This window comes from Clarias gariepinus, chromosome 21 (assembly GCF_024256425.1).
Source record: "Clarias gariepinus isolate MV-2021 ecotype Netherlands chromosome 21, CGAR_prim_01v2, whole genome shotgun sequence".
NCBI lineage: Eukaryota > Metazoa > Chordata > Actinopteri > Siluriformes > Clariidae > Clarias > Clarias gariepinus.
Window position 1 is genome coordinate 22,095,930 of NC_071120.1, and position 21,754 is coordinate 22,117,683.

Genomic DNA, 21,754 nt, shown 5'->3' on the forward strand with positions numbered 1-21,754 from the left:
CATGACCTTCAAGCGCTCCTTCACCACCTGCATCCACAAAGAATGAGAGCTTTAAAGAGATCACAGGTAGTCTCAGAACATCGCTGCAGGCCTCCAGCTTATTTTTAGAAAATGATATTTTTTGATGAAAGGTGGGCTGTGATGTGTCTCTCATGCGTCACCGTTCACGGAGGTTTCTAAAAACAGCTTGGGGAACATGTGAAACCTATAACACACACAAGCACGCAAGCACGCATGCACACACACACACACACACAGTTTCATGCAGCCTCCAGGAAGTTGCGTGCAGACTGATCTGTTATTTCTGTTAATAAATATATATCGGTAGGTCATTCTGCGAAATTGCATTCTGCCTCCAGGTGGTTATATCTCTATTATTTTCTAAGAGCTTATTAGCTTCTAGCTTCTTTTCTACACTGAGGACAATCATGCTTGTTTTTGAAGTGTATCAAAAGATTGAAAACATGACTCAGCTTTTGCAATACCTAAAGGCTAATCTAAAATTGTAATTGATGATATCCTGAAAGGGCTTTATCAAACCACAAAATATTTAAAATGCAGAAAACACTTATAACCCCAAGGCTGACCCGTGCTTCTGTGGATAATTTCAACTGAATACAATAGAATTGCAACCTGTTCTGTGCTCATTCTAGGACTCTGATTCACAATATACTCAGACTAAATGTGCTTCAACACATTCAGTACACTTTGTTTTTGCCACCGTCACAGTTTGCTTGCTTTATAGGTATTTAAATTAATATGTAGATTTTTGTAAAGCTTGTTTGTGACGATTAAAAAATATAAACAACAACAACAACAATAATAATAATAATAATAAAAGCGGCATGGTGGCTTAGTGGTTAGCACTGTTGCCTTGCACCTCCAGGTTTCGGGTTCGATTCCCACCTTAGATGCATGGAGTTATGTTCTCCCTGTGCTCGGTGGGTTTCCTCCATGTACTCCGATTTCCTCCCTGTAAAACATGCTGGTTAGACTAATGGGTGTTCCCAAATTGCCTGATTCATGTGTGTACGTGTGTGTGCCCTGCAAACCTAACCCTAACCCCCCAAACAATCAACAGACAACCACAAGTTCACATCAGGGCAAAGATTGTGCTCAGAAAAAGTGACAAATGACACCTAAAGGGTTTCTTTTCTGAAGCAGTTAATCTGACCACAGGAAACTAAATACACACTTATAACAACCCCATCAGCAACTAACAGGAAGCCGCACATTCATCCTCATCAGCAAGTTTTTAAAAATATCACATCAGAGAAAGTGGAGAGTGGCATGGCTGAATTTATACTGCAAATCTGCCTAAAAAAGAATTGAATCTTTTAGCAACATACTTCAGGTAAATAAAGAAGAAAAGGTTATTAGAAATCAAGCAATTTGTACAGATTCTCAGTATCACATTTGTCTTTTGAAAAAAAAACAAAACAAAAAAAAAACTATTTCTTGATTCCCTAAATCTAGGATTTTTTTTTCTTTTACTAGTCAACAAGTATTTTTGTTGACTAGTGAATAAGTAATAGCAAAGATCACTTTAATTAACAAACTTTTACAGGTTAAACTTTTTGGGCTACACTACCAGTCAAGGTTTAGACACACCTTCTAATAATAATTTTTTTTTTTTTTTAAATGCCGAAGACATTCAAAATATGCAAGAATCTCCTTTGAACAATTGATATTGAGATGTCTGCTACTGATGCTCTGTAAAGGCTTTATAACATCTCTAATCTGAGATGCTGTTCATTGATAACTTTTGAGGCTAAATGAACAACGTCTCTGCAGCAGAGGTAACTTTTGGTCTTGCTTTCCTGGGAAGGTCTTCATGAGAGCCAGATTCATCATGATGCTTGATTGATTTGCAAATGCCCTTGACAATACTGTTCTTGTAAGAACTATTCCAGAGCAGCTGACCTTCATGTCTTAAAATGAGGTTCCCAAACAACTGTTGTTGTTGTTACCTTATTTCCTAATGGATGGATGGACATGCCATCCGGCACATTGAGCAACAGATCCACTGTGTTGGTGGCAGTTATTTACAGGGTCAGGCTGCCAGGCTCGACGGCCAATTGTGTCTGAGCACTTGGGGCTGAGGGACCTTGCTCAAGGGTGATAGAGTGGTGAACCAGCGATGTCGGGGCTCAGACCAAGGACCTCCTGGTCTCCAGTCTAACAACTTAACTACCAAGCCACTGTTGCCCTCAATTACCTTTAAAAATAACAGTTGGATAAAAGGTGACTGGTGCTTTACATTGTAATGGTATTGACAAAATATGTAAGACAGAAAATGTATCCATATTACACTTTTTCAGGACAAATTACTAAAATGCATAGATATCCGAATACAATACGAATACGGTATGCACCAAGATGTACTGTACTGAAACTCATGCATTTCGAACGCACATGTGTGTTTGTTGATAAGCCATACAGTAGCTCCAGCCGCACTTGTTCCCACTAGGGTCTCTTGATGGAAGAAAAAGTATTCTTAGTTGAGTAGAATGGAAGTGGTGGTGATTGGGGACCAAATTTGAAAAAGGTGGCAGAGGAATTCTGAGAGAAGGCACCAAGTGACTCAAGTATGCCACTATTGAATTTTTTAGAATTTCAAAGTTTCACCACTCTGGTAGTGTACTATATTAACATTACTTTTGCAAATCTTCTCCTTTTGCAGGAGTCTAAAGCAACCCTTGTTCCTGGATATGTTTGAGAATCTGCGTGAACACACACGCTTTAAACGTTTACATCATGCATACCGTGATAAATCAACACGCTATTAGTGTGTATGTTAGTTTTTTTTTAGGAGAAATAAACCCACAGGTGACAACAAGGTAATATTGTTCATCTTTTTATTTCAGTACTGTATATTTTGCCGCATACTGTAGTTTCCTACATTTAGCCTGCTTCTCTTACTATCTGAAATACTACTGTTTTTTCCCCTCCATTGCCTCTGGTAGCTGACAGCCCCTTGAAGCAGCAAACAAAGAATGTATGAGTCTAGGTGACCCATAGATTGTGCCATGAGTTTGGTCTGAGATGAAATGGCACTACTTATTCTTAAACTCAAAATTCCTACCTTTAATGTCACTACTGACTAGTCACACAGCTTGTCAAGCATACAGGAATGTGACAGATTTTTGTCTGGTCTTATCAGTTTGGCATTTTCTCACACTTTTCTACTCACTCACTCTACTGTGTTTTTTTTTAATGTCAGGCACATTCAACTGTCGGTGCTTAAGAATAGTAGCACATGGAATGTTTGTCTGAGTCACGCATGTGTTTCAATATTTGAGGTAATTTGGCTATTTGATTTCTTTGTATATCTATCGGATAGTGTCTAGTAAATGTACAAATAGAAATACTAATTTGTTAAATTCATAATTTGCACGAGTATTGATCTTGTGACAGAGAAGTACAGTAGTGCTGCCCGCATTAGATTTAACAGCCCCTCACCCATTTACCTCAAAGCACTTATCACCAGTGTTGAGGTACTTTTCCATGGCAGAAAATGAAAACTCCTTTGTGATTCCTCATGCATGTTGTTTTAGTCAAGACCTTCATAATTATTCTACCATCATCACTCCGCGAAGTTTGTTCCATAATCTGTTAACTACTAATAATTTTGCGCAGTTTTGCGCGGTGGCCCTAATTAAGGTTTATCATGATTTACAGCGAGTTTTGCCGCTGTAATTAGGTTTCCATCTTTCCGCGCGTTTAACAGAGGAATAACAGAGAGGGGCGGGTTATTGGGGTCGGGGCTTGTGGGACGACTTTCACACACACACTAATAGATTGGGAATGATTGCTGTCTGGCTCACGGATTACATAAATTGTCTGAATAACGGATTACATTTTTGAAAAAATAACTGAGTACTTAAATCGCGGACCTAACGCGTTAGATTACTCGTTACATCAAAAAAGTAATTCAAGTACTCTAAAACGTTACTTTGTACACTTTGTACAACACTGCTTATTACACCCAGCACTGCACCAGGTTCCATATAATTCTTCTGCACGACTGGTCTCATGATCTCCCAGGGATCGAGCGAGGCATGCATCTAGACTATTTTCTGTTCTGGCACTTAGGTGATGGAATGAACTTCCTTTAGATGTTCTTATAGAGCATCACTGATAATCTTTAAGCAAAGACTAATGACCTGATCTGTTTCTTAGGTATTACATGCCAAATGCATAAATGTACTTGTAAAAGTAGTGTGTGGTAAATGTCTTTCTGAGTGAACATTGTTTTTAAGGATTGTTTTTTTTTTTTTGTTGCTGGTTCTTCTGAAACTTTACATTTCGCCACTACGTACAGTCTTTCCATTATCCAGAACTGCGTTGGGTTAAGTTGCAATCTAGACTGGATCCATACAATATATAAACAAGCAAATGCGAAGACCTAATAGGTATTAACATGGTGGTTGTTTTTTTTCTTTTCAGCATTCAGATGAGAGATTAAAATGGGGTTGCTGTTTTTGGGAATATTGTATTTTCAGAGCAAGTTAAAATCAGAGCAACATACTAATCAACCACAGCATTATCAAGGCTGAAACCTGATTCAATGTAATGGGTCTCACCAATCTGATTAAACACCTCCACATTACCTGCCATCGAATCATTCTTGCTCTCACTTTTTTTTTCTGTTTCATTAACTCTTGCCTCATCAGTAATGCTTTTTTTTTCTCCATATCCTTCTGTCCGTCTCACCTCCCATGTAATCATTTCCTAGTCTCATAAAGTTCCTGTGATCATTAAACTTCAACCACCTTTACTTAAAGCAGATAAGGAAATCATTTTAATACATTTAAGGGGAGCTCATCACCATTAGGACACTTGAGGAAGGTTAAAGATTTGTTTCACATTCCACTTTGTTAATGGAACTTGCAAAATACTGTATATTTGGCAATGGATACCCCCACTCAAAAAAAAAAAAGACTAATAATAACTTGCTGCTTTTAGAGAGTGTACATACTTCATTGCTAATGAAATTTTTATGGCACATACAATTTATAGTTTTTATATATTTCTTTGTTTAATGGTTAGAAATTAAAAAGCCCCCTGTGCAGGAAGGTGAGTGGGCTCTGGCATTCGAGTTTAATTTTTTCTCCTGCGGCTGTCTGAAAAACAAATGAGCTAATACTGGTTAAGTGGACAGTGAAAACCAGGACAGAATTTTAAATAAGGTTAAATTAAAGTGTTATAAACTTAACAAAGTGATGCCTGCATAAAATGTATTATTTTAACCTGACTGCATCTAAACATCAACTGTCTAGTGTTTTATCTAATGTAGCTTCAGATTTCTTGGTTGAAAGGAGTGGAACTTGTTGTAGGCCATCTACCTGAGGATTTGACATGATGTGCATTCTGTAATGCTTTTCTGCTCACCATCATTGTAAAGAGTTATTAAATGAGTTACCATAGCATTCTTGTCAACTTGAATCTGTCTGGTTGTTCTTGTCTGAATTCTTCTTGTCTGTTTCCTCCCACAAACTAGTCTTCATTGCATTTTTTTTGCATCATTCTACATAAAGTCCTGTTAGATCATCATTTACATTACATTTAGGCATTTGGCAGACGCTCTTATCCAGAGCGACTAACATTTTTATTTTATTACACATCTGAGCAGTTGATAAGGGCCTTGCTCAAGGGCCGAACAGTGGCAACTTGGTGGTTGTGGGGTTTGAACTTGGGATCTTCCGAACCGTAGTCCAATGCCTTAACCACTGAGCTACCCCTCATCAATTCCTGAACTACTCAATTCATCCCTTTAATCAACAACCATGCCGAAGTTAAGGTCACCAAGATCATACCATACCCGATTCTGATGTTTGATGTGAATATTAATTGAATCTCTTGACCTGATTTTATATATTGCACTTTTGCCACATTTGACTGACTGGGTAACTCCTCGAATGAGCATGTCTACAGGTTATGTTTATGTGTTTAAGTGGCCATGTGAGTGCATATACGCTTTATATTTAACTCTACAGTACATATAGCGTGCTATCTGGTGAGACTGATGGTGAAAAAGTACGTTTAGACTTTGTGTGTCTTCCACATGTTCTCATCTTAGTGAGTCAGCGTACCACTGTGTATCGTTTTCTGCTTGTTGTGTTGCCTGGAAATGTGTGAAGATCACTTCACTAGAAACTGGTTACAAAATAACTCTGCTTTGCATTAAAATAGGTTCAAACCCCTTCCTGTACTGATAGAGCAACACACAGGAAGAGCAGAAACTGATTCTGTTCTATGTTGAGGCTTGAGGGAGTTTTGTTGTGTCAAACATATAACACAGTTTGGATAATGTTAATATGATGTTAATATAGAATAAATTCTGGTACCCTATACTGGTTGAAATATTGTGGCAATTCTTTTTTACTAGGATTTCCCCTTGAATCAACAAACTGGAACAGTTTTGTAAGAACTAACAGTCTGAAAAGGTACTTAAACACATTTTTTAATTACAAATTAAATAAAAATTCCCATCACACGTACCCCTTATATCTTTATCAGCCATTACTTCATCAGCAGGTGTGTTCCCACAGTGAGGAGCACAATGGGTATGTTCTGCTCTGTTTCCTTACATACTCATAACACTAACACACACAGGCTGATCTGCTCTATTCCCTTTCCTCTCACAAGCTCTAGTACTAGTATGTACTAGTACATCTCTTCTTTGCTATTAAATTTCTACTATCCATATTCCCCACACTGAGTTTTTGCTTAGAGGCAACACGTCTCTTCGCTGACTTGTTTACTAAGCTTTTATTTTCTGGTGCTCATCCATTTGTATGCTCATCGTCTGTATTACAGTATACAGTATTAAGTCTAATGCATCTCTTATATATCTTTGTTTGTTATAATTATTAAATTTGTGTTAATATACCAAATTTGTGTGGTATGTTTTCTCCAATGCATCTGTATGTATGTATTGTATACATGCAGTGCATTAAACTGCATTTTGCATTTGCCAGGAGTTTGTTGTGGTGTTATCCACCTTCTGATAAGAGATAATGAGCGCTACACAAAAGCCCATTTATTGCCCTGCATCTCTATCCTTGACCAGCAGTATGTCTCCTTAATGGGAAGCACCTTTGAGAAAGCCCCTTGTTCGTTATTCGTGTTTTGCCCCTTGTTTATTGTTCGTGTTTTCTAATCTGGGCCAAGGTTGACTATCTTCTCACCATAATCTGATGTGAGAAAGCACCTCACTCTCCTGGGCCTATCATTTTATCGTATGTGAGTTTTGGGTGTTATTAGCAAGTTAGTAAAATGAGTAAATATGTTTTAAGTAAATGGACTCAAAAATATGCTAACATAATAATAAAACCAAAATACTATACAGTATGCCATGCAAACACTATACTATATGCACGTTAGCATACTGGTTAACACTATGGCCTTGTGCCTTTCATTTTCTCCCCATGCTTCTTGGGTTTCTTCCGGGTATTCCAGTTTTTGTGGTTCCCAAAGTCAGTAGGGTGTGAGTGAGTGCACTGTATGCATACTTATTGTGATGGATTGGTACCCTGTCTAGCGTGTATTCTGCCTTGTGCATAAAGTCCACTGGGATAAGATCCAGGCTTCCCGTGACCCTGTAAAGAGTAAGCAGTATAAACGATGAGTGAGTGAGTAAGTGAATAAGTAAGTGAAAGTGATTTTGTTAAGATTTGAGTGGAAAAATTCGTTTTGATGCTTAAATGCTTAAATTTTCAAAACACAAACAACAAATTCTTACTTCCTTTTTTTTTGGACTATGGTTTGTCACTGTAAATTTCACATCTGATAATTATTTTTTAAATTTTTTTCTACCTATATAAAAATAACTGCACACAACTCTGTTTACTTTTTTTCACTTTAAAGATACTCATTTATGCTTTACAAATGAAAACATACAAGATGTGATAAGTCATACCAAACTGATATTTTCTGTATCATTTCAATAAAAGCGGGTGTGGTTAATTTGCCAATATCAGTGACAAAAATTGTTTCTTTATTTCCTTATTTTATTTCTTCCTTTTCCTTTCCCCTTACTTCAGCTTCAATCAACTTCGTGGTACCTTTGAGGCTGTACTGTTTAACAGCAAAGGAACATAACCAGGTTGCTTGCCTGATTTCTTTCAGAATCAAAAGTTTGCATCTACATTATGTGACCTACATCCTTATCCAGAGTGACATTTTTTATCTCATTTATATGACTGAACAGTTGTGGGTAAAGGGCCTTGTTCAAGCATCCAGCTCGGAAATAAACTCGATTTAAATGAGGTTTGCTTGAGGTTAGCTGAACAGTCGTAGAACAGGAGGACTTCTTCTCTTTCTGAGTTCAAGAGGAGATGAACACTGCATTTTTCTTGCCTTACATGAAAAGCTCATTTCTTGCTCATTTCATGTGCACGACAGAAAAAAGCTATGTTTTTTACTTTGTAACTTTTCACCAATGCGTTATCCTTGTAGTACTGTATGGTCATTCACTTGGATCTAAGACGTCAACAAGTGCTCCAAAAACATGATGTTATTGCAGGGATTGCATCACATAACTTCCCTTTGAGCCTGCTACAGTTGCTACATGACTAACAGTTGTTTCCACTGGGTGATTAGAAAAGAACTCTTAATTAGGGTTAAGAGGCCTGCAGCCTTTTCCAAAGAACTTGGGGCATAAGGCAGGGTATAGTACACACTGGACAGGGTGCCATTCCATCACACTCACACTACTGGGAATTTGGAAACACTAGTTAGTCTAATATGCATGCCTTTGAGAGGTAGGAGGAAACTGGGGTACCTGGAGGAAACCCACCAAGCAGGGAAAGAACATTCAAACTCCATGAACACAGAACTAAGGTGTGCATCAGACCCTTAACCCTCGAGCTGCAAGGCCTTTGTCCTCCAATGCTACCGGTGTACCTGAACTTTTGTAACTGAACCAAAACTTACTGGCATGTTAACTTTCATCATAGAGTTAGAGTTATGCAAATATGTTTGATGGTACTTTAGGCATGAGAGGAATGAGACCTGTACAGGAGATCCAAGCCCTAAATGTGATATATTGTGCACAAAAATATGTACAGAAATAAATGCTGTATAATTTTAAAGAGACATCTGGGACAAGGTTATGGTGGACCCAGGCCAAACAAAAGTACTTCACCAACTACCTAACAAGGATCACCTCTTGTGGTAGCAAGATGTTATGCCCATGGTATTAAAATGGGATTTGTTTGCCAAATACATATGGCCAACTATATGTATAAATGGTCATGTGCCTACATATTTTTGGCCATATAGTGTAGTATCGACCAATAAGTAAATCTTTTATACATATGAGTGTATGAGCTTGGACTGTTAATATCACATGAAACAGGCATTACCATGTTGGATTTTCCCACATTGCCTAAATTCATCACTTCATGGAAAGACAGTGTCTGGAGAGACAGTGTCTTCTTCCTGGGGTTACCTTACTAGAAAAAAAGAGCAGAGAGAAATCAGTCTCTAATAAAATTCAGTCTCCTTAAAAAAATTACTGAAACAACATGAACCTCATATAATTAACCTATATTTAGCGTTATTATGTTTGCGTTAGGTTCCTTCGATCTTTAGGAAGTGGATGATCCCAGCTGAGATGCTGATACCTGAAGACTTGTCCAGTAAATATGGCAGGTTCTAATTTTACCAGTTTCCAAGCAATTTTGTGTTCCAGTACTGCCTATGTAACCAAAGTTTGGTGATCAAGCAATAATTTACTCTAATTTGAACTTAACATTGACACATTGATAAATCCTAAATAGACGCATGAAGCACTGCACAATACCTTGGATGACTTATTACTACTGTACCATGACATCCAGGAAACATCTTTTCATTTTGACAAACAAATGCCACCATTTCTTACAACAGACACCACATATACTTATACTGTACTTCTGCTTGGTTTATTAGCTCGAATTTCCTTACAGCTCAACCACAGCATTCAAGAATGGAGCACAACAACTCATCAAACGGCTCACTCACTGTCTCAACTGAATACCTGATTGCCAGTAGTGTGATGGCAGTTTGCTTCATACTGGGAGTCCCTGCTAACATAGCAGTAATTATACGTCTTGCTGGATGGCTAAAGGAAGGCAGTTTCACTCCGAGGCTGATGCTAAGCCTGGCCATATCAGATCTGCTCTCGCTGCTTTCTCTGCCGGTGTGGATTTGGTCTCTTCTGAATGACTGGATCTTTGGCTTAGTCCTGTGTAAGCTTCTCTTTTATTTGCAAAGCTTAGGTGTCTACTGCAGCATACTGTGTGTAATTTTGATGAGTGCCCAGCGATACACACAAGTGCTGCATCCTGATAAATGGAACAAGCTTGGCAGAAAAGGAAAGAAGATCCTTTTGGGTGGTATGTGGATCCTAAGTGGAGTATTATCTTGCTATGCTCCCGTACAGCGCACTGTAAGCCAAAACAATGTAGGACGGCTTCAGTGCAGTCTAGACTATAGGAATGATGTGGAAAGAGTGGGTACTTTAACCTGGGAGATTATACTATTTGTACTTTTGTTCCCCACACTGACTTACTTCTACTTTCATCTTTACCAGGGAGTTAATAACTCAGCTTTCTTCAGCAGTCGCTCATTGACAAAACTGGTAATTAGAATTGTGGCATGTTTCTTTATTTTTTGGATCCCGTTTCAAATCTCCAACATTGTGATCATCACTATGTTGTTGACGAATAACAGTTTTATAAAATCTGCAGAATCTGTTGAGAATATTACTACAGCGTTGATTTTTATTAATAGCTGTGTGAATCCCTTCCTTTATGCCTTTTCTGCTCGGGCTCTACATGTACAACAACACAAGGATACAAAAGAAGATGCTTAATTCCTACATCATGTAGAGATCTGTAAGAGTTTAGTGAAGTTGTGTGACTTTCAAATATCTTTGTAACATACTATGCAAGTGCAAGTCAATCATTGTCACTACGCTTAAAGGATATAAACAAATAACAATGTGTTTTCTTGATGTGCAAGATAAAGCCTGATGCTTCATGCTAGTTGAGATATTGTGTTATGTGTTGAGCATTAAATCAAAGGATTTTCTTTTAAATTAACAAACTGAAACAGTTTTGTAAGAACTAATGGTTTGCAACTTGTCCCACCAAGACAGCAAGTCTGATCAGCAGCTAGATGGAATCTTCGCAAGTACCCAGTTTGGTTTTTGTCACCATTACATCTGGAAATGATTTGCACATAATTCTGTTTATTATTGCAGTTTAGTTTTTAAAATAATATGATATAAAGATAGGAAAGATAGTCAAATTTCTACTAATGAAAATATGGGTAATGGAAAGGTACGATGACATGAATCAAAGAATCAATTTTGTAAGAACAACAGTAATGGTCTATAGTTTGTTCCCCTATAGTGCATATATGATCAACAGATTAATGAAATATTTTGTGCTAATTATTTCTTTCGGAACCATACATGCCAAAAGTTTGTGTAGGCATCACGTGTCCTTGGTGGGAACTCTTAAGTTTCAAGCTGCTCCTGGAGGCATAGTCAGCACAAGTCAACTCTTTGTCAAGGGTTTCATGAAATTGGTTTCCATGGCCAAGTAGCTGTGCATAAACCTTAGAGTACTATGTATAATATCATATCCACAGTGTGCAATGAATGGTGTAAACAACACCCTGTCTGTAGGATTGGGAAAGGAGAATCTGTTATGGCAATAAATTGGAGCCATCTCTATGTTACTCCCCTTGGTGTTTGGAACGGGATGTATGGTTGTATTGGTCGCACTGGCTTGTTACAATTAAATTGCTTCATTTCTAGTTTATTAAAGAAGTACATATTATTTGTGTGTTTGTGTGGAACATGTGGAGGTGGGTGATGATCTTAAGAAATTATGTGTTACATGCTGACTCCCTATTCTTACCTCAAACCACATCCTCTTTGTTTTTCATTTAGTAATGTGTTTTTACATGATTTAAACTAGTTATGTAGTTAGTCTTTCTTTTCATTTTTTTATTTCTTGCCCTTCTTGCATTCATTCTTTGCTAATGGATCGCCTGCTACTAAATGGATTAGCTACTGTCTTGTGATGGATTATTTGGCTATTCAGTTATGAAATAATGATAAAACTGGAAAAAACTAAATTAATTAGCACTTTGAGATAGCAGCTGTACTCTTGTCACTGAAAAGAGTTTTCATGTCTATTTTTGCTCTAATGTTGTACTAAAACAACATCCCTTAGCAACTTGCTTGGAGCAAAAACCTCCACAGATCAAGCTTCCAAAAATAGGCTATTAATGCAGAAATTACCTACTTTTTACAAGACTACCATTTATTTGTCACAGTGTACATAGGGTCATCTATGCTATAACACACACGCGACCCTAAGAATGTACAAATGTCCAAATAATTTTGAAAAAGTAAATTGGAAGTTCCATTCATCAGGTTATATGCATATACTGTAAATATTACAAAATATATTTACAGTATAGCTGCAAAGGGTGAGCCAACATCATATTAAACCCTATCAGTAAACTGATGATAGGATTATGGGCACCCAAGGCTCACCCATTCCTGCATGGAGCAAAGGTCATCCTATCTAGTCCGATTCCCCAGAAAGGCCATAACACAGATCGCTGACAAAAATTCAATGCTTTCCATTAAGAGGGCCTAAGGATACAGGCAGAGCTTGCAAACTGCCCAGATCCCAATCAAATTAAGCATCCAAGCATCCATGTCACAACAAACAAGTCTGATCCACGGAGACCAACCCCGGACCTCACAGCACCAAAACCATCTGCTGCCAATATTCTTATCCCAGACACCACAGCACAACCCAGGTCTTATGGAGGCTTGCCCTGAGGGGCCAGTTCCACCCCGGTGCCACAAGGAAACCTAAACCATTTTGGTTTCTTCTGTTAAGGCTGATAGGTGCATAAACCATGAATGATTAAATCCCTGGAATTAAATTAATGTTAATTGACATTAATTAAAGGTTAAAGAGATCATTTCAAATGAATACAGTTAGAAGTGTAGCTCTAGTGCCAGTAATGCTATATTACAGTGTTTTGCAAGTAAGTGTAGCTCTGATGCCAGTAAAACTATATTTAACTACAGAGGTTACCACATATACTGTAACTTCTGCTTAAAAGATGGTATATCCTTACATCCAGCTATACAGCAAGTACGTCTAACCATGCAGCAGTTCAACTTATCAAACAGTTCACTTACAACTCCTGTCTCAGCTGAATACCTGATCAGAGGTAGCGTGATGGCAGTTTTCTTCATACTGGGAGTCCCTGCTAACATAATGGTAATAATACGTCTCACTGGATGGCTGAAGGAAGGCAGTTTCACCCCGAGACTGATGCTAAGCCTGGCCATATCAGATCTGCTCACTCTGCTTTCTCTGCCAGTTTGGATCTGGGCTTATCTACATGGTTGGGCTTTTGGCGTGGTCCTGTGTAAGCTTCTCTCCTACTTTGTGTACTTCTGTGTCTACTGTAGCACACTGTGTGTGGTTTTGATGAGTGTACAACGATACATACAAGTGCTGCATCCTGACAAATGGAACAAGCTTGGCAGAAAGGGAAAGATAATTCTTTTGAGTGCTATTTGGATCCTAAGTGGAATATTCTCTTGCTATGGTCTTGTACAGCGCATCGTAAGCAAGGATGAAAGAGGACAGCTTCAGTGCAGTCTACACTATAGGAATGATGTGGAAAGAGTGGGTACTTTAATCTGGGAGATTATACTATTCTTACTTATGTTTCCAACACTGACTTACTTCTACTTTCATCTTTACCGGGGAGTTAATAACACAGCTTTCTTTAGCAGTCGCTCATTAACAAAGCTGGTGACCAGAATTGTTGCATGTTTCTTTATTTTTTGGATCCCGTTACAAATCTCCAACATTGTGATTGTCACCGCTGTGTTACTTAGGAATGAAAGTCTGTTACAATCTGTTGAATCTGCAGGAAAAATTATGGCAGCTCTGACTTTCATTAACAGTTGTGTCAACCCCTTTCTGTATGCCTTCTCTGCTCGGGCTCTACGACAGCAAACAGCAGGAACAGAAAATGCTTAGTCCTTTCATAATTTTAAGGTTTCAGGTTTGAGAGAGATTCTTGCTGACTGCCAGTGACTTTCTGCATTTTAAATGGAATTGCATATCATTTTAACATATTAGTGTAGACTATTATTATTATTGTTGTATTCGTAACATGTATACAGGTTTCGTATTACTTCCCCATTTTTAACTACTCTTTTAACTACTACTGTTTTAACTAAATAGTTTTTGCCTACCAACCACAGGACCTATGATTACATTTCCAATCAACATAACAATTAGCATAAAAATGTAAAAGTGTAAATTTTGCAGGATAAAACAGTATGTACATACATACATACATCTGACCTACTGTATATTTTCTACACTATAACCTTTATACATCAACTTACTTCCTATGTTTATGTAGTTTTACTGTTACTTGAATAAATAATAATAATAATAATAATAATAATAATAATAATAATACTGTAATAAATGGTATTATAAATGTGTAAGTGTTTCTGCATAAAAGCAGTTAATCTTAATTTGCCGATATCATTGAGAAACAATTGTTTTAAAAAAATTATTCATTCTATCCTTCATTCCATGTTGATTGTCTAAAATATCAGTTATCAAGTTTTATGTATTCAGCAAAGAATGCATTAAACCACACTTCACTCAAAAGAACCAAATGTGGCAATGTTGAGGGAAGGGGAAATGATGTAAACTATTTTACAACCAATTATGCCACCCCGAAATTAAACGGGGAAGTAACCCATAGAGACACGTGGAAATGTACAAAACTTTATTTCAGTTCTCACAATAAATAATTAAATTACTCAGTGCCAAGTATCAAGTCACAATCAAGCACAATACAGTTCACACAGGGCACTCTGTATACTACACAAAATAAAGAAACACAAAAAAAAAAAACACAAGGTGAAACATGAATCCAAACAGCACTGCACTCCACATGATTATACCACCATCAGTACTTGAAGCTAGCTAGCTAGCCTCCCGGCCCAACAGTGCCTAAGGTGGACCAAAACAACACAACAAATTATTCCATAATACAATTAAAAAAATGCATCCAAATTAATCCAAACCAAAAGGAATATATAAAAACCCAAAAATAACAAAAAAGTTCTCTTTAAATCAAACGAAAAAAAAAAGAAATTGTAATGTCCTAAACAAAGCTTTGGTGTTCGTATTGACAGTCAGATAAACTCCTCTCCCTCACACAAAACTGAAGACAAGAAGTTTGATTGTGCACAGGTTTAATAGTCTTGGGTATGGAGTAAAACTACAAATAAATAAATGAACACATTAAATAATAATGTCCAGAAACAAATTAACAGTCATAACCTTACATCATACTTGGAAACAACCATCCTTTCTATATTCAAATATACAGCACAGCTATGTGATGCCAACACACAACGTGGCCAATACTACAGCTTAATTAGAATGGCTAATCAATTAACTTTAACCACAACAGATAAAATTTATACACAAATATAATGAACATTATTGTAAATAAAGTAAAACGTACGAGCGATGCTGTTGCAATGTTAAAGATTACAAAGATGCACGGAGATTAAGAGAGCCATAGTTCTCGATGCCCCCATGAAACACTTTCTTTTTTTTTTCCTGAATCACATAAACACCTGAAAAAGCGGTTTAAAAGTAACGCTGAACTTGCCACCAGATCGGGTTGTAACCCATTAATAAAATCAATAAGAAAAATTCTACCATTAATTGTTTGTACTTAATGAACATTTAAAACCCTCATCAAATTAAACACAACATAAAATCTTTTCACATTAAACTTGTTCCATCACACTCCCCGTCTGGCGTAGATAAGATGCCACTACCCACAGATAATTTGAACTGACCTAGTCAAGTTTCTCTAGAGTGAGAAGGATTGTCTTAGCAATATGCCGTATGAAAAACTTAGGATCATCCTTTTTAAAGACCTTGACTTTTACCATTCGGACCTTGTCGTCCTTGCTTGAAAAGACTTGGGTGACACTTCCTATTGGCCATTCATTCCTTTTTTGATGTTCATCCTTCAAAAGCACAACACTTCCTGGTTCAAGATTAGGCTTACTTGAGGTCCACTTTCTTTTTGGTTGCAGAAGTGATAGATACTGCTTTTTCTATTTGTCCCAAAAGGTTTGTGCCAAGTGTTGTACTCCGCGCCACTGTCAGTTATGAAGAGTATTGACCGAATCACCTGCTGGGACAGGAGCAATTGTGACCTTTTGGGTTAAGAGTGCATTGGGTGTTAGTATGAATGGATCATTTGGGTTAGATGACACTGGGACAAGAGGTCTGGAATTAATTATAGCAGCAACTTCTGCCATTAAGGTAGAGAGCATCTCATGTGTCAGTGGTGAAGGCCCATGCTGCCGAAACATTGCATCCAGTATCCTTCTAGAAAGACAAATCATTCTCTCCCAGGACCCACCCATGTAAGACGCATGAGGCGGGTTAAACTGCCAGACACAACCCTGGTCCAAAAGGAACTTGTTAACAGAGGTATTGTCACTGTTGGAAGAAATCTTGAGCTCCCTGCAAGCACTGACAAAATTGGTTCTACTGTCTGAGCGGATGAGCCACACAGGCCCTTGAATGGCAAGAAAACACTGCAATGCATTAATAAAGCTAGATGTATCTAAAGACTCAATAAGCTCAATGTGCTCCGCTCCCACACTCAGACAAGTGAACATTACTGCCCACCTTTTGCTTTGTGCATGACCACCTCTAGTTTTTCGTGCCATCACAGTCCATGGGCCGAAAACATCTATTAAAAATGCTGCCAAAACTGCAGCACACAACTCTAGACGGGGGACTGTTTGCTCTGAGCTGAGTTTTGCCTTACCCATGATAAACCCAACATGACTGATTCCACACAAATCTGTCAATTTAAGGTAGGCAACTGCAGCTATTGCTTTTGTTGACGCATCAGAAAAGAGGATCAGCTCCCTTTTTGTAGCTGTTCAAGGTGATCTATTTGTGTAGCATCTCGGAATGTGGAGATTACTTAAAGCCTTAAGTGAATGTCGCCACATGTCCCATCTTTCCTTTATTACTTTGGGAAGAGGGGCATCCCAGTCATCATTTTGGTTATTAAGCTCTCTTACAATCGATTTGCCCTGGCTTGTGACTGGGGCAACAAAGCCAAGGGGATCAAAGATGCTATTGACGGTGGATAGAACACCCCAACGAGTAAAGGGTTTTGGTTCAGTATCTATTTTAAAAAAAATGTGTCAGATTTCAGACACCAATTCAGTCTAAGACTACGCTGTATTGGAAGCATGTCAGAGCCAAGATCCAAATCTTTAAGATCACCGGCGTGATCTTAAGATAGGAAGGCCTTTAGCACTTCTGTGCTGTTTGAAGCTATCTTGTGAAGCCGTAAGTTGGAACCTGCGAGTGTCCTCTGTGTGTTTTTGAGCAGGTCTACTGCTTTCTTTGCTGTAGGAAGATACTTCAATCCATTGTCGACATAAAAGTCACGGTTCACATGTTAAATACTTAACATCCAGGTGCCCCTTTTTGACAGATTGTCGGAGACAATAAATGGCAACAGCAGGGGAAGGACTGTTGCCAAATACATAAACTTGTATGCGATACTCAATAATGTCTGCAGATGGATCATTATTGCGAAACCACAGGAACCTTTGTAAATTGCCTTTACTAAGAAACAATAGAACATTTGTTCAGTGTCAGCTATTATGGCCACTGCTTCCTTGCGGAATCGCATTAGCACCCCTAGAAGGGTGTTGTTCATGTCTGGGCCCGATAAAAGAACATCATTCAGTGAGACATCCTCATGGTGAGCACTGGAGTCAAAAACCACTCTTTTCTTCCTGGGTTTTTTTGGGTAATATAGCCCAAAGAGGGGCAAATACCAGCGCTCTTCTCCTTCCTTCAGAGGGGAAGCATCTTTCGCATGATTGTTATGAAAGACTTGGCTCATGAATGTAAAAAAGTGCTGTTTCATTTCTGGGTTTCGCTCTAGACTACGTCTCATGGCTTGACATCTGTTGTTAGGAAGTCTGCTCCTTGGAGTTTTGAAAGGCAATGGAACTACCCAGCTGTTGCTTTTGTCTTTCTCCAGCTCTTCTTCCATAATCTGAAGGAACGACAAGTCATTAATAGATGGAGCCACTTTGTTATCATCACATGTAACCCTAAACTCTTCTTGGCCAAAATGATCTTCTTTTGATTATGGACAAGTTGTTCCATAGAACACATTCCCTTGTTCTTTCTCTGACCATTACTGCTTTTCTACTTTACAGGAAAAACATATGGACAGGAATCAAAGATGGAAGGGCGTTGTTTTTTTGTGTTAGTGATGAATGTGCTGGCAAATGTAAATTTGTGGAGACCAGTCAGACAAACCTTGCCAACTATTACCCATCCCAGGTCAAGCTTTTGTGCATAAGGAGCGTCATGAGGACCATTTACCTGTCTGCGTACTTTATGTACTCTGATAATGTCACGACCCAGAAGAATCATGATTGGAACATCTGGCACTAGTTCTGGTATGAATGACGCTATAGGCTTTAGATGTGAGTGATGGAGAGCAGCTTTAGGTGTGGGGAATCTCTGCTCTATTGTCAGGAATGTTGTTACACTCTAACAAACTTGGTAGAGAGAGGACTATCTTTCCATCTTCTAAGAGATTTTGTCTAAAGGGACATCCGGTCACGTGGGCAGTGCGGCATTGGAGTGCAGCATCTCGTTACCGCCTTTTCTGGGAACAGGGTTACAGCAAAGTTACCTGAGACATTCCCTTTCAAAGGCTACACTCGATGCTGCATGTAAACGCTATGGGAACGAGAATACCAACGCCGCCGCACTGCAAGTGTCTGGAGCCCCTGGTTGTGTAGCGTGTGCGCACAAGGACAGAGGAGATCTCAGAACTATCTCTGGCAAGCTGACTCGAGGACCCGTGAGCCCGGAGTAGCAGGCACATCCAGGCTATAAAATCTAACAAATGTGTTCGGAGAGGACCAACCTGCCACGTCGCACACTTGCTGCAGGGGAATGCCTCTCGCCAGAGCGATAGATGAGGCAATCCCCCTGGTTGAATGAGCCCTAATTCCTAGAGGCGAAGTGAGCGCACGTGCCTCATAGGAGAGGGCAATAGTATCCGTCATCCAGTGTGACAGAGTCTGTGTAGTATATAAAGAGCTGCTCTGACTTACGCCACTGGCAGGTGCGGTGGACGTAAATCTGAAGAGCACGTACTGGACACAGTAAGTGAAGTCTCTCCTGCTCCGGAGCTGTAAAAGGCGGAGGACAGAAGGCTTCAAGAACAACAGGGTGCATGGTTGAGAATGGAACTTTCGAAGATAGTTCTGGTGAGGATGCAGAATGGCCCTGACTAGCCCAGGGGCAAAGTCTAGGCAGGATGGGGAGACTGACAAGGCGTGCAGATCTCCAACTCTCTTCAGAGAGGTAATGGCCATCAGAAAAACCATCTTAAGGGTCAGAAACCTGACAGGCGCTGACTCTAAAGGTTCGAAAGAGGTGTCAATTGGACCTTCGAGCACGACAGATAAATCCCATGACGGGACAGTGGCTCTAGTGGGTGGCCTCAACTGTTTAGCTCCACAAATGAAACGGGCAACTAAAGGGTGCTTTCCCACCGTTACCCCATCAGTCGGAACATGGCAGGCTGAAATAGCAGCTACGTACATCCTGAGAGTACTAGGGCACAAGCCCAAGGACAACTTTTCCTGCAGGAACAAAGGCCAGCCAATCCAGTCTAATTCTACAGAAAATCCAATGCTCAAAAGAGAAAGACACCAGAACACCCAGTTTACCACAGCCTGCTGTCATGGGCTCAGCAGACGAAGGGCTCCATCCTGCCGACCTGGTCTATAAATTCCCCCAATCCTAATCCGATCGAGCACATATGGGCTACACTGAACAAATCAAGTCAGGTGCCCCACTGCACAACCCACAGCACCCAAAGGATCCGCTGTCAATATCCTGGTGCAAAAGGTTTTGCAGGGTCATGTTCCTGCCCTGGTGGCACCATTCTGGGCATAAGATTTTGTGTGGTAATACAGTTGATAGGTGCATAAACCATGAATTATTTGATTCTTGTTAATATTGTAATTAATTTATAGTAGTATTAAGTGACATTGACAACACTTTTAAAAGTTAAATAGATATAATATCAACTGAAGCCAGTCTGTACTGGTTAATGCCTTATTAGATTTCAATTACGTCAGTGTAGCTCTGGTGCCTGTAATGCTATATTTAACTACAGAGGTGTAGCCACAGATCACTTCCGCAAAGAAGCCACATATACTGTCACCTACACCCAGCTATACAGCAGATGTTTCTAACCATGCAGCAGTTCAACTTATCCAACAGTTCACTCACCACTCCTGTCTCAGCTGAATACCTGATCAGGAGTAGTATACTGGGAATTTGTTTCATACTGGGAGTCCCTGCTAACATAGCAGCAATTATACATCTTACTGGATGGCTGAAGGGAGGCAGTTTCACCCCGAGGCTGATGCTAAGCCTGGCCATATCAGATCTGCTCACTCTGCTTTCTGTGCCACTTTGGATTTGGGCATTTCTGCATGGTTGGGTCTTTGGCTTGGTCCTGTGTAAACTGCTCTCCTATTTGGTATACCTCTGTGTCTACTGTAGCTCACTGTGTATGATTTTGATGAGTGTGCAGCGATACATACAAGTGCTACATCCTGAGAAATGGAACAAGCTTGGCAAAAAAGGAAAGAAGTTTCTTTTAAGTAGTCTTTGGATCCTAAGTGGAGTATTATCTTGCTATGTTCTTGTACAGCGCATCATTAAAGACAAAAATAGACAGCTTCAGTGCATTCCACACTATCGGAATAATGCTGAAAAAGTAGCTACTTTGATCTGGGAGATTGTACTATTTGTGTTTTTTTTCACCACACTGACTTACTTCTACGTCCATCTTTACCGGGGAGTTAATAACACAGCTTTTTTTAACAGTCGCTCATTGACAAAGCTGGTGATCAGAATTGTTGCATGTTTCTTCATTTTTTGGATCCCATTACAAATCTCAAACATTGTGCTCATCGCTGCTGTGCTGCATGGGAATGACAGTCTGTTAAAATCTGCAGCCTCTGTAGTAAAAATTATGGCAGCTCTGACTTTCGTTAACAGTTGCGTGAACCCCTTTCTCTACGCCTTTTCTGCCCGGGCTGTACGACAGGAAACAGCTGGAACAGAAGATGCTTAGTCCTTTCGTGATATAGAGGTTTGAGAAAGATTCTTGCTGGCTGACAGTGACTTGCTGTATTAAATTTTTTTATTCATTTTAATTTTGCTTAGTGCAGGCAACTGTTATTTTTGTAACTTCAAGGGGTTTGCGTGTCTTCCTTTTGAACTGTTTTTCATCACTGACTTTAAGTATCTTTACACCCTAAACATTGCTTTTGCCTGCACAACTAACAAATTTTTTAAGTTTTGCAAATGTATACATTATACATACATACATACATACATACATACAATATTTTATCCATGTTTTTTTACATTATAACTTTTACATATCATATCTTAATTCCTACAGCATGTCTATGTGATTTTACTGTTACTTGGTTAATATACTGATATTGTATTGTAAATGTCTGTTCCTGCATAAAAGCAGATCATGTGAAATTGCCAATACTGGTGAGACAGAATTG

The 21,754-nt window shown here is 39.0% G+C and overlaps 3 protein-coding genes across 3 annotated transcripts; all 3 read left to right on the plus strand.

The window, feature by feature from the left end:
• Positions 1–9,961: 9,961 nt before the first annotated feature.
• Positions 9,962–10,864, plus strand: LOC128509647 (C5a anaphylatoxin chemotactic receptor 1-like). Its single transcript, XM_053481464.1, has one exon. It carries the CDS (start codon positions 9,977–9,979, stop codon positions 10,862–10,864), a length of 888 nt encoding a protein of 295 aa, XP_053337439.1. The 5' UTR covers positions 9,962–9,976.
• Positions 10,865–13,184: 2,320 nt separating this feature from the next.
• Positions 13,185–14,299, plus strand: LOC128509641 (leukotriene B4 receptor 1-like). Its single transcript, XM_053481455.1, has one exon. The coding sequence runs from the start codon at positions 13,191–13,193 to the stop codon at positions 14,079–14,081; it is 891 nt and encodes a 296-aa protein (XP_053337430.1). The 5' UTR covers positions 13,185–13,190; the 3' UTR covers positions 14,082–14,299.
• Positions 14,300–20,400: 6,101 nt separating this feature from the next.
• Positions 20,401–21,336, plus strand: LOC128509610 (leukotriene B4 receptor 1-like). The gene has a single exon (XM_053481406.1). The coding sequence runs from the start codon at positions 20,407–20,409 to the stop codon at positions 21,304–21,306; it is 900 nt and encodes a 299-aa protein (XP_053337381.1). The 5' UTR covers positions 20,401–20,406; the 3' UTR covers positions 21,307–21,336.
• Positions 21,337–21,754: the final 418 nt, after the last annotated feature.

Bases quoted from the DNA above. Each gene is read 5' to 3' on its own strand.
- LOC128509647 (XM_053481464.1), top strand. From the start codon at position 9,977: ATGGAGCACAACAACTCATCAAACGGCTCACTCACTGTCTCAACTGAA.
- LOC128509641 (XM_053481455.1), top strand. From the start codon at position 13,191: ATGCAGCAGTTCAACTTATCAAACAGTTCACTTACAACTCCTGTCTCA.
- LOC128509610 (XM_053481406.1), top strand. From the start codon at position 20,407: ATGTTTCTAACCATGCAGCAGTTCAACTTATCCAACAGTTCACTCACC.